Source organism: Maniola hyperantus, chromosome 21, assembly GCF_902806685.2.
Source record: "Maniola hyperantus chromosome 21, iAphHyp1.2, whole genome shotgun sequence".
NCBI lineage: Eukaryota > Metazoa > Arthropoda > Insecta > Lepidoptera > Nymphalidae > Maniola > Maniola hyperantus.
Window position 1 is genome coordinate 5,677,184 of NC_048556.1, and position 12,569 is coordinate 5,689,752.

General features: G+C 34.5%; 1 protein-coding gene and 1 long non-coding RNA gene across 2 annotated transcripts in view; one reads left to right on the forward strand and one right to left on the reverse strand.

Annotated features, from left to right (window-relative positions):
- Positions 1-5,903, reverse strand: part of trx (histone lysine N-methyltransferase trithorax) — a 27,822-nt gene extending 21,919 nt beyond the window's left edge. Inside the window, exons 1-2 of the mRNA XM_034980098.2 lie at positions 5,110-5,903; positions 664-1,897 (exon numbers count right to left, since the gene is read on the reverse strand). Of these exons, the coding sequence (XP_034835989.1) occupies positions 664-1,897; positions 5,110-5,262 (1,387 nt within the window). The 5' untranslated portion in view covers positions 5,263-5,903. The remainder of the gene's footprint in view (positions 1-663; positions 1,898-5,109) is intronic.
- On the forward strand, positions 3,675-10,504 carry LOC138403873 (uncharacterized). The gene is made up of 2 exons (XR_011238017.1): positions 3,675-3,907; positions 8,273-10,504. It is a non-coding gene; the product is annotated as an uncharacterized lncRNA (long non-coding RNA).
- The last annotated feature ends 2,065 nt before the right edge of the window (positions 10,505-12,569 follow it).

Here is a 12,569-nt window from a genome sequence, read left to right on the forward strand (position 1 = left end):
GCTTATCTCATATTATTATTGTGTAAATTTTTTCGCAAGTGGTACGAAAAGTAGAGTATTTTCCTCGGTGATAAAGCTGTCTTAGTCTTGGGTGAACTTAAATCCCTCGCTACACTCAGGACTCGTCTTAAATCCCTCGCTTCGCTCGTGAATTAAGTTTTTAACACTCTCGCTACGCTCGGGATTTAGTCCTTGAGTCCTTCGTTACGCTCGCGATTGTAATAATTAATAATCTACTAATTATGGATAGACATTTGAATATCAGTCATCAGTGATATATTTTTCCTAAAACTAGGTTTGCTGAGATTCTTTATCTAAACTCTAATATTTGTACACAGCATAGCTAAACTGCTAAACCAATCTTGATGTTTGATGGTTGCTAACTAGCTTATACCTAAGACTTCGTCCGCATTGACTATATAAATTTGAAATGCTTATTTTGCCCCCTTGGGGATGGAATTTTCAAAAATCCACTACATCGTACTAGCTATCAGCCCAATCTGTCGAGTAGTTTGAGCTGTGTATTGATAGATTAGGCAGTCAGCTTTTCCTTTTATATTTTTAGATTAAGCCATGTTTGAATAAAAGTAATCCTATCTCTAAAATTTCTTATTGAATAACTGTGTATTAAAAATGATGGTATGCAACTAAATAAGTTCTTACATGAAACTGTTGTCAGTGCAGAGAAAGGCCCATCGAGCCCAGCTGTAGATGGAGCGGGAGATGTTAGTTGCAGCCTTGCCTCTCTTATGATGACTTTTCCACTTAGCAACTGGGACGCTGAAGACTTGTCCTTTTCAGGACTGGTCGGTGGCTGCTTCTCTTCTTCCTCGCCACTTCCTTCAACACTCTCGCTCTCCCAACTCTCTTCAGACTCGGACCCACTACTGCTAGTCGAACTGCTCGCATCTGAAATGTCCATGAGCTTTCTCATAGCATGTCCTGATCTTTCTTCTTTATTTGCTTCCGAAGATTTCAGCTTTTCAAGACTGTCAACATTCGAATTTTCATCTGGAGAGTATGATTTTTCCCTCTCTTCGTACGAAAATAAATCTCGCACTACTTTCCTTGGGCCTGTGGTGCTGACATTGGAAAATGTATTGGTTGTTTTATCTTTGAAAATATTTGAAGCAAGCGAGTGCTTGTCTCTTGCTTTTTCGTTATCTGTGATTTTGTCCAATTCCTCTTCTTCTGGTGTGTCCTCGTCGTTGTGAAGATTATTGAAGACTAGTCGCTTCAGTTTTGGTTTCTTGAGGACTTTGCCAGAGGATACGCTACTGGGAACTATTGTTTGTTCATCACCATCAATGAACCTCTTGTTAGGCTTAATTACTCTCGAGGAGTGACTGCTCCTCACAGGAAGTACGAATTTAGCAGCATTTCCACTTTCTTTTTCTGTTGGAGAAAGATTTCTGGGCGGAGGAGATGTGCTACGGGTCTCGGTAAACTGTGAGAACTTATTAGTAGGTTTTGAGAGAGGATTTAAATTCTTCCTCAAGTACCCCTCTTGATATTCCGATGAAGATTTAGAGCTTAAATCTGTCAGTTTTGCTGGCTTCAGTATACTGTTAAATGTAGAATATTCGGTTTGTTTCAGTGATGATTTCTTTTTTATAATAGACACTAGAGGTGCATGATGTTTTATTGGAACCTTTTTCAGTGGTAAGAAAATATCTTCACAGCTCTCTACGGTCCCGAAAGTCACAGTTTTCTTCACTGGTTTTGGTTTATCATTTTTTGGTGGCTCCATTTTATTCTGAGACCTAGTACGGACAGGGGATTTAGCTGGGTCTTTGTCTTGATTATCCGGGTTGTTCTTGTCTATACCGTTGGTAGTTTTATCTTCACTGGTTGCATTTGCATCATTCTCACCGTTGTTTTCCTTCTTTTCTTCTTCCTGCAATATTAATATTGGACTGTAGTGGTTTACTACAAAAAATGTACCATGAATTACTTATTTTAGGTAACCTAAAATGCAAAGGCACTACTTAGTATTTATTTCATTTATATTAGTCACTAATAGAATCAGGGTTTGAATGAAAGTCAAATTACTAATACCTGAATAATACCTGCATCCTAGTAAGTAGGTCAATAAGAAGAATTCCTGCCATTATGTGATTATTGGAAAGGAGTAATGACCCTCAGCCGCCTAATAGTCGATTCTTTTTCAGGATTTTAAAAAGAAAAATCTCTCAGTAAGAACCATCCCCGTACTTCAAGGAATATTATGAAAAAAGAATTAGCGAAATTGGTTCAGCTGTTCTCGAGATTTGTGATCAGCAACACATTTTGCGATTCATTCATTTGGAGACCCTAGGGCCATGGAGTCTTAGTGCTAAAAATTTTTTACGAGACATTTCACCGCGATTAATAGCCTCATCTGGTGACAGAAGGGCTGGCTCATTTTTTGCGCAACGGATCAGCCTGGCTGTCCAGCAAGGAAATGCAGCCAGTATTCTTGGCACCATTCCACGCGGTCATGATTTATATAGTAATTAGATAAGGCTAGCTTTAAGTTTTATTGTAATATTAAAAAAAAAAATCATTTCTATATATAGACATGTGTACCTACGTAGGATCAATCAAAGATGATTAAAAGGCATGGACTGGCTAAGCTTGCTACAGCAATGCGCGGGACTGCAAATACTTATACCTGAGTGTTATTTTTTTTTTTATTTTTTTTTTATTTTTCATGTACCAAAATTGTAGTTACAAAGTAATAATAAATTGAGATACATTGGAAATGTTTATCTCTAAACAGAGATTTCTTCCAGCTTCTCATTCATTCAACAATTGAAAATTGAATAGGTAGGTATCTGAAAAGAGCAATCGCCGAATTTCTTGCAGGTTCTTCTCTATAGGAAGGGCATTCCGATTAGGAACCTTTTTTATTAAATACTAGCTGATGCCCGCGCCTTCGCCCGCGTGGATTTAGGTTTTTAAAAATCTGGTGGGAAATTTGGATTTTCCAGAACAAAAAGTAGCCTATGTTACTCCTTGACCTTGGTTAATCCTATACAGTGTATGTGAAAGTCCCGTCAAAATAGGTTCAGCCGTTTCGAAGATTAGCCCGTTCAAACAAACAAAAATTTTAAAAACATGTGATTCATTTATGGTACAGTTCAAATAATCATATGAGCTTAACATGAGGTAGTTATTTCAAAATTACAGACAGACTTCAATTTCATTAATAGTAGTAGGTATAGAATTATATCAAATCGCTTGCCACTTGTGAAGGAAGTTTATTTAGTTTTTTAGTGCCTAGTTATTCAAGACTCAAGAGTTTGTTCAAATCATTTTCATCAATCAAAACCGTATCAAAACGTAGATAAAGGGCAAAAATCATTATTTATATTATATAATCAAAAAGAATTATTATTACACATACATCCATGCTAAAATCATTCAACGTAAACAATGAAAGGAAGGAAACAACCCATTTGGTTGACAATTGACATTGACAAAAACCAAAATTAATTTATGCATATATTTTAGGGATATACCTATATTTTGTCTGAGCTACGAAAAATAAAAAAAATAACCACAGACAACAATCAAAATTTTAACCTTAGAACAAATTGTAATTTTATTTTTTTGGTGCAAATATTTATTCAGGTGTACCAACTGTTAGCACATTTGAATTTCTTAAAAATGACTTCAATATCTTTGGTATTTAAAAACTACAAAAAAAAAACAAAAAAAAAACGAATTATTTGCTGTAAATTTATTTTGTAACTTTTACTATTTATAAGTAGGAATATTATGTCATGTGTTTAATATGGAGTTATGAATTCATGTTATTGTTATGGCAAATATAGTTGCATATTTTACATTATGCTAAGAACATAATGCAAAAATATTTTTTTCCATAAAATGAAGCATTTCTTTATGTTAATTTAACTATTTGGTAAGTACTCTTGCTTGAATTATTATTATCAATTGAATTTAATGTGAAACAAGTCCAACTAGCTAACATAATAATTTATACTTCTGTGAAAAAACGAATGTATACAACTATTCAACTTAATTATTTTTGTAGGTACCTTTAGCAAGTAAATAGCATAAAATAAGCACAATAATATTGTTTATTATTGGTTAGAATCATTTAAAAATTGTAGGTATTACTTAACAAGCACTTTTTTTAAATACGATATGTTACATTATATCTAACAGAAAATAAATTTTAGATTTTATGATGTAGGTACTAACTAATTATTTCAAATAAATCATAGGGTCCATTAAAAAATATACCCATAAGTAGGTTTTCTGTAAGTAGGTATACTTAAATTAAATTTTAAATCATTATTTATCATTTGTATCATGATGTAACATGACCTAATAATTTAATTTGTGTCATTTTACATTTAAAGCTTCAATATTTTTTAAGGTTAATTGTAATATTTTTCACTTAGTTCAGATTTAATAATATACCTAATTAGATTTGTAGATATTGAGATAAGGATGACATACTCATTAGTTAGTATATGTATCTGTAAGGTTTTGTAATTTAATTCGTTTATTATTAATTTAAAGAAGACAATTCTTATTGAAATAACAATTAGCTCTACAGTAGGTCTACATGAATTAACTAGGTACATAGGTATTTCTTTGTTTACATGTCATTTAATCAAAACATACAAGTAAACCGTTTAATACAGTGTGCGTATTTTTTTTTACAAAATTTATTAATAGTTATGAGTATAGTATAAAATATCAATATAGGTATACTTACAAAAACACTATTTTGTGAAATAATGAATGATGACAGAACTCTATGCTAGGCTTTGTGTGTATAAAGTTAGGTTATATTAGATGAAATTAGATGTTTCACAATATTAGTAAAGCATGAATTCAATATCGTTATTCGTTTTAATAGGTAGTATATTCAGCCATTCCTTTATGTGCTTAGTTTAGATGTCTTTGTTGACAACACGTATTGTACAGAAGGTTGAATGTCAAAATACGCTCCCGTATTGGCGCTCTACAGTACTCTTGGCGTTTGAGTAGTGCTTTATAGTTATTACGTAAACACAACAGAACATATCGTCGAAAACATCACTTTTTTATATAACATTCTTGATCTAACAACCTTCTGAAAATGCGCTTTACCTCTTTCTCTCCAGCAAAATCATTGGAGGCCGAGCTACGGCTGGCGGAATGATTCTCAGGAGTAGTTTCATGGTAGACGGCGCCCGATAGGACACTGATACGTTTTCTGTTCTGGAATTTGAGGGGTTTACCGGGGAACCTAGACCTTCCCATTTTGATATGCACGTAAACGAAGGACACTCAGTGTGTTCCCAGCGGTCGCAGGGAAACTGGCGCGCATGCTCGGGCCCGCGCGCTCCGCAACGCCATTCCACTCATTTATGCAATGTGTACAACAAATTACGACGCAGTTCTCTTGATATACACAGTCAAACATAAATACAAATAGCACCCCTCACATTGTTTATTGAAACGAACACTTTACACAGTTTTTGCAAAAGACTACATCATCCATCATTTTAATGGTAGACTGATCGTTAACGCCGTCGTAATGCTTCCATTCAGCGTAGCGTCAACGATAAAACAAAAGAGAATGTAGTAATGCACTCGATTCTATCGCACGACGCATCGGTAATAGTATCTGCGTTTTGTTCCATTTGATAGCACAACCGAATTATTGAAATGAATTGCTTGTAATTTGACAAAGATGGCTGTACGACGCGCTATAACAATAGCGAACACGAGTGATTAACGAGACGAGGCGCGCGAGGCCGCGGTGTGAACGACACCTGGCTCCCAGAGGCCAGTTATGGATTTTGAACCAATCGCGACGTTAATTCGGACCGGTATGAAAACAAACATGTCCGATGTCGTTCGCTACGTCTTGCTCTATATGGTAACTATCTGCATAGACGCGCCACTTCACTCACTCTTCGCCGTTTTTTATCAATAAATATGTAATGTTTTCATCAATCTGCGCGACTGCTCCACGGTCATTATTTTATGATTGATATGATTACACCGAATCGCTATCCGTAGCATTTAAATTGATATGTTTTTACAGTAGGCAGTTTGTATGAACTCTCGTAGGGTTTTAGGTATTTTAATTAACTCTATCGTTTATGTTCAGTAAATCTGGTTTTGATTTTCTTGATAAATGATGTTAGTAGGTAGCGTAGATATACAATTGCTGAGTCTTGACTCTTGACTACCTAACTGAAAGTATTAGTATTAACAGTAAAGCAGTACTTAACTGTAATAATTTTAACTTTTCAAGGATTTTGATGAATAAAAATAATATGAGTTATTGAACTACCGCATGAAATTCTTTTTTATGATACTATGTAGAGTTCATGAATACCTACTATGTGCTTAGATAAATTAAATTCGTGTACTTGTGTGTTTTTGTTCATTTTATTAGGGACCTTTATTCAAATTTGAAAAATTTGAGAAATTTGAAAAATATAAAATGATGTCAATTTTAAAATAAACAATTACCTATAATGATTATTTTGTAATTGTAGGACTTGCAGGTGAATTTGAATACAATGATTATTTCTAATGTAATTTTTTTTAATGCTTTTTATTTTGATTATTATTATGCTTTATTTAGTTTCTTATCAATTTATGTAGTAGGTAAGTTAATTATCTAGTGACTTAAATAGTAAATATAAGTACATTACCATACCATTATATGTATTAGTTACTCTACATACCTACTTACCTAATTAGTTTTGATGTAAAAATGAAACTGAAAATACAATAGTAGGTATCTACCTATTACTTTAATGTGCCTGCAAGTTGCTATCACCTACATTATTAAATCAGTTCACCCCAAGTGTCCAATATACTCGCGTTCCTAAATGTGTAGGTATAATGTATGTATAGAGCTACCCGCACCCTACTTATAAATGTACCCCTAAACTCTACCGGTCGATCATGCGTAAAGGGCGGAGAAGGGATGCAAAGGGAAGAGCATCGGTACTTTAACCCTAACCAATTCCATATAGCTATATACAAGCTAATCAAAATTGAAAGTTTCTGAAAAAGCGGCAATTAACGCTTAAAAGCTGTGTTTTAATTCAATACTGACCTCTAGCGTGAGTTACGAGAACATAAAGTTGCTTGCTGAAACGCTTCCTGAAATACACAGAACTAGCCCGTCCTCGGTCAGATTTGATTCCGATCGAAGCTAAACTGTTCTTGGCGAATATTTCAACTAATTTTCACTTAAAATGCACTACTTTTTCACTCTATACACTAACACTCCGTAAACTAAATTCGTCTATATTTAGTAAACAACGATTTGTGGGTAAATATTGTAGTAAGAGTAATATTTACATCACTTTCGGTGCACTGGTGTTGGTGCGTGAAACTGTAGTAGCGAGACTGGCGAGGCGGCGCGCATGCCGCAAGGGACATGGTGTAAATATAAAAATGGACAAACTCCCCTTCTGGGGGCTCACCCGGATGAATCACAGTAATTTACAAAAGTTATTCGTACCGTGTTTTGATTTACAATCCGATTAGACGTAATAAATCGATAGAGTAAGTCTGTACTTTCATTGCGTTTGGGGCCGTTTTTTAAATTTAAGCGGTCTTGAATTTTGATGCTAACTTCCGTGTACCTCTTAACAAAATATTGATCGACGCGACTCCCTCCGTCTGTGGACATTTTTCACTGAGACCGATTTTAGGAAGGTGGATAATCGCTGTAGATCAGCCGCTTGCTATCCGTATTGTGTCCAAATTTAAGCCAGACCCTCAGAGAGCAGGTAGAAATTTTTTGTGTTATTTGGGTCGCTTGCTAGAGTAGGTAAAAAATTAATGATTCATACCTAAATCTTGAGTCATAACTTTGAAAAACATGGGTCTTTAAACAGCCAAGTGCAATATTAAATGAAACAAAAAAGTATCACATAGGTCGTCAGTTCGTTCAACTTGTAAAGAAAAAATAAAGTTTATCCAGAAATTCCATCGATTTTATTAATAGTTTATAACATGTTGCAGTTTTGACAAAAATATGTTAATGCTTAAAGCTAAAAATAAAGTCTTATTGTTGTAAAATATGCTAATTAAACATCCAATAATAAATAAATATTGCTCTTTCAATCTGGCTACCATTGAGGCTACCTACGCTACGATATTAGTTGAACCTGCGACTTTTCAGATTTAAGTCCTCTAAGCCTACCTATTGTAGTCGTTGAGCTATCGAGAGTGTTTGAATGACGTCAAGTATTAGTATCTAGTAGTAGTAGTATTTAGAAGTAAACTTTGTTTTCAGACGTCAACAACAAGTTCGATTTTCCGTGATCACAATTACCACCCGGCCGGCTCCCGACTTTGGTTATCGACAATGTATGTGACCAGGCTCTCGTCAGTAAATAAAATGAATCATTTAGATATACCCACCTATGTAATACGTTTAGTTTGTGATAATAAAAATAGGTAACACCCGGCTAAGCTTGTTGAGGGCTCTTCTCAGACCAGGGTGCATTTGGTCATACCTAATTTTAAGTTTGTTATCTTACAAATTCATATCTTACAAATTGACACTCAAAAAGTGTTCAATGGTACCTATTTTAAATAAATGATTTGAGAATAAATGAATTGAGATTGATTCGCACTGTAGTTGTACCTATATATTTAGAAAAGTGTATGTAGGTATGTGTAGTTTTTACTTAAAACGAGTTTATAAAGAAAAAATAAACGATCAGACGAAGCAGTATATAATTGTACCTACATGATTTCTACGGTGAACCTATCAACAATTTTATAATCAGATTTTTTAAAAATTCAACTGCTAAATTAGTAAAATTGGTAAGCATGGCATAATAGATAATTATTAATTTAGCATTTGGTTGGATCTACAGGCTATTTTTTCCGTAATACGTATTGTGTAGACAAAGGTTAATTTAATATTCCCCTCCCCTTCGCATATTTTGTATTGACACTTATTTTATACATTTCTGCATTTCTAGCGAGCTCTTATTTTCATACGAAAAGTAGGTAGGTAAGGTTTTTCGTGCTATTAGGTATCGCGATCGTTCTCATTTTTAGCGCCGGAGGTAAAGTCATACGCAGGCAAAGCCTGTATGCGTTTGGGGCCGTTATTGAAATTCAAGCAGTCTTAATTTCGATGGTAACTTCCGTGTACCTCGCAAGCAGACGCTTGCGTTCCTCTCGGATGGAATTATTTCTAAAAAAAAATAGTCGAGGTCTACCATAATATAAAGAGAAAACATGCATATTATGCACATTTTCAAGTTCACCAATTTACTCTCCAATTACCTATCACGCTACATTTTTCATTTGGCAGCAGATTTTATTGCAACCAAGCACTGACATAGGAATAGTCTTGTTATCCCATAGCAACCAAACGCTAATCTATGTTTTTAAAAAATCGGGTGTTCAGGTTGAACTGTGGATATGTATTTCTTCTTAATCTACTTTTCTCAATTTTCTTCTACTACCTACTCAGGCACCTACTCTACAGGCAATGCTCAATCATTCGGAAGTGACGATCACAGTTATTTCGAAATTACAGACAGACACTTCAATTTTAATTATTAGTATAGACTCCAACATTATTTATCTACCTACGGCCTACCACATAAATACAGCCATACATTACGATCATGGATTAGCCGGTAGTGTATGTTTGTCACTCTCACGCAAAAACTAGATAGGTACTGGACCGATTTGGCTGAAATTTGAAATGTGATAGATTATACCTACCTTGATTTAACATAGACCACTTTTTATGTCGTAAAAATCCATGGTTTCTGCGCATCGATATAAATGACAAGATATGCCCAAGCGAATAAAATTTTTCATGGTTTTGGAACCAAATAAATCAGCGCCACCTCTTTTGTTCTGTATTCTGAGTTAGATACAAATGAACGACCCGTTTGAAATCCAGACGTCACTGAAGTTGCATTGGTGCTAAAGCACCACTGAATCGGTGCCATTTTGTTTGTTCAATAGCCCTGTCCATACGAAGTAATAATATATTATATAAGTCAAATGTTTTTTTACGCATTTCCGCGCCTCATCCATGCGTGACGCGAAGTCGCGGGTATCTTCTAGTACTTGCATAAATAAAAAGTTATTTTTATACAACTTTGAAACTGTATATCGATTTTATAGTCACGATTTTAATGGGAATTTTAATTTAGCATTGATATTTGAAATCGTATAAAAAAAAGTAGATTTGGCATTAAAATAATAATACCTTGTTAGAGCAAGCTAGGTGTATAGAAAAGATCTGAAGAGTGATAGAGATATAAGCACAGTTTTTTGTCTTTGTCATAGTTTAGCTTTTTTTGTTGGGCACGTCTTAGTTTGTGCCCAACAAACATCTGTGATAGTAATTTATTGCGAATATTACGAGTTTTTCTTTAATTTACTGTTTTAAATTTAGTGTTGAAGGTGTGTAGAAGCCATTTATGGTGAATTGCTGTGTAAAAGTTGTAGCGAACGCAAATTATGAAACATAACCTTTCATACCTACGTATTATTTTGTTTTATTTTGTTGTTTTGTCCCTTTCGGGTACGCCCGGTATAATTAATAGGGATAAATTATGTGGGTATACGCGTCTGACAAGTCTCTTGATTCTTAGTCTGAGTATAAAAATGTTATTATCTGAGGATTGGCGACATTGAAACAAGGGATTTTGTGGGTTTTTATTATTCATCTGTGGTTGTGCTAATTATAAAAAAATATGTTGTGGTCTATGGTGTTAAGCACGCTATAGACATACCAACTTCTAGATCGGCGAATCTACCAAAAAATATACCATGAGGAAGTTTCCAGGCAATGTTCGAGAAAATTTTCATAGATGGCGCTGAATTTTACTACCACTAAAGATGAAAATAATACCTATACCTATCTATATCTATGCTTTAATGTTTAGGTCGTGTCAATCAATGACATAGATGAAGAGTAAGAGCTAGCGTGCACTGCAATTTTCCTTACGTTTCTTTGCCACAAAATCTGTGAACTATAATAGAAGTAATTAGATTTCGCATCCGATTTAAATTTCAAAATTTAAAGCGTAGATGATATAGGTCACAGATATAGGTATTATTTTTCATCTTTAGTGGTGGAAGTTTTCTGCGCCATCTATGAAAATTTTCTCGACCGTTACCTGGAAACCTCCTCATTCGATCGATAAGTGGACCTACTTATGCAACATGGAACCAATCCACACACATGCCAAAATTGAGATAAGTATACAGAAAGCTTTTAAAATGCACCTTCTATCAACCCTGTAAAAATCAAAATGATCTGACAATTCTAACATAGTAAAACATTTCTATGACAAAGTTATCAGTCCACATTTTAACAGTTGTTCAATAAACTAACAAGATCCATGTCCCATGGTAACCTGACAATCTAAGAAATCATTGAATTTTTATTTTTTTCATAAAGACCCATACCACACGGTCCCTTTTTATAAATCAATTATGCAGAACCATGCGGGTTGGTTCTTGTTTGCAATAAAAATATGTCATAGTTCTATATTTTTACAAAGACTCACATTACTTGGTCCCTTGTTGATATAAATCAATATTTACAACATCTAAGAAAACATGTCCTTTGAATCTGTGTTGTTTAATAAATTTCTTGAAAAAAATTATTTTTTAAAGTCAGTGATACCTAGTTACATTATTGTGATTCGCTAGTTTTTCTAAATTCAATTCAATTTTTCCCAAAATAACTACTTTTTGAGTGGTAATTTTGTTTTGGTATGAATATGGCAACTTAATCTAATTTAATGGTAGATAAGTAGGTAATATTACAAAGGCAACACTGTGCTTTAAAGCAGATTAGATCAGCTCGTTGTGTGATTTGTAAATTAATTTACTATTTCCAACAATGAAGAGAGAATAAATATCAGGAGACAAACTATGATTTCTAGCTGCCGCCACTTAATTTTTTTTATTAAGCTTTGACCCTTACCACCTTAGAGTAAAACTTAGCACAGATATTCCTTGAGTTATTCTAACATTAAGAAATATACGTCTATTAGGTCTTTTCGTCACCTATACCCCAAAAGTCAGTCAGTGCATCATATCGGTTATGACTTACGGTGCCGAAACATGGACACTGACAGCCAGGCTAGTCCACAAATTCCAAATCGCTCGAAGCATTTGAAGAGAAAAGTTCGAAAAGAAGTAATTCGCCATAGAACTAAAGCACATATAATAGATAATATGGCTCTTGAGGCTAGCACAATGAAGTAGCAGTGGGCTTGTCAGAAAACTGCTCAACCAAAGACTGTTGATAGCTGCTGAAATCGTAAGCTCCCCAGTGGCGACTTGGAAACTTGGAAAACGTATATCGGGACGCCCTATACGAGTATGGAGCACCCCCTGTGTGTGGAGCGATGACATTCAGAGAGTGGCTACCATCAAATGAATGCAAAAAGTTTAAGATAGAAGAGGCCTGTGTCCAACAGCAGATGCAACTATAAAAAGACGATGACTTTAAGCGTTTAACGTAGTTGTAGCGAATTTATAAACGAAATTTGCGATACGCACTTACCAAGTATAAGATATCGCACTACACCGATGAT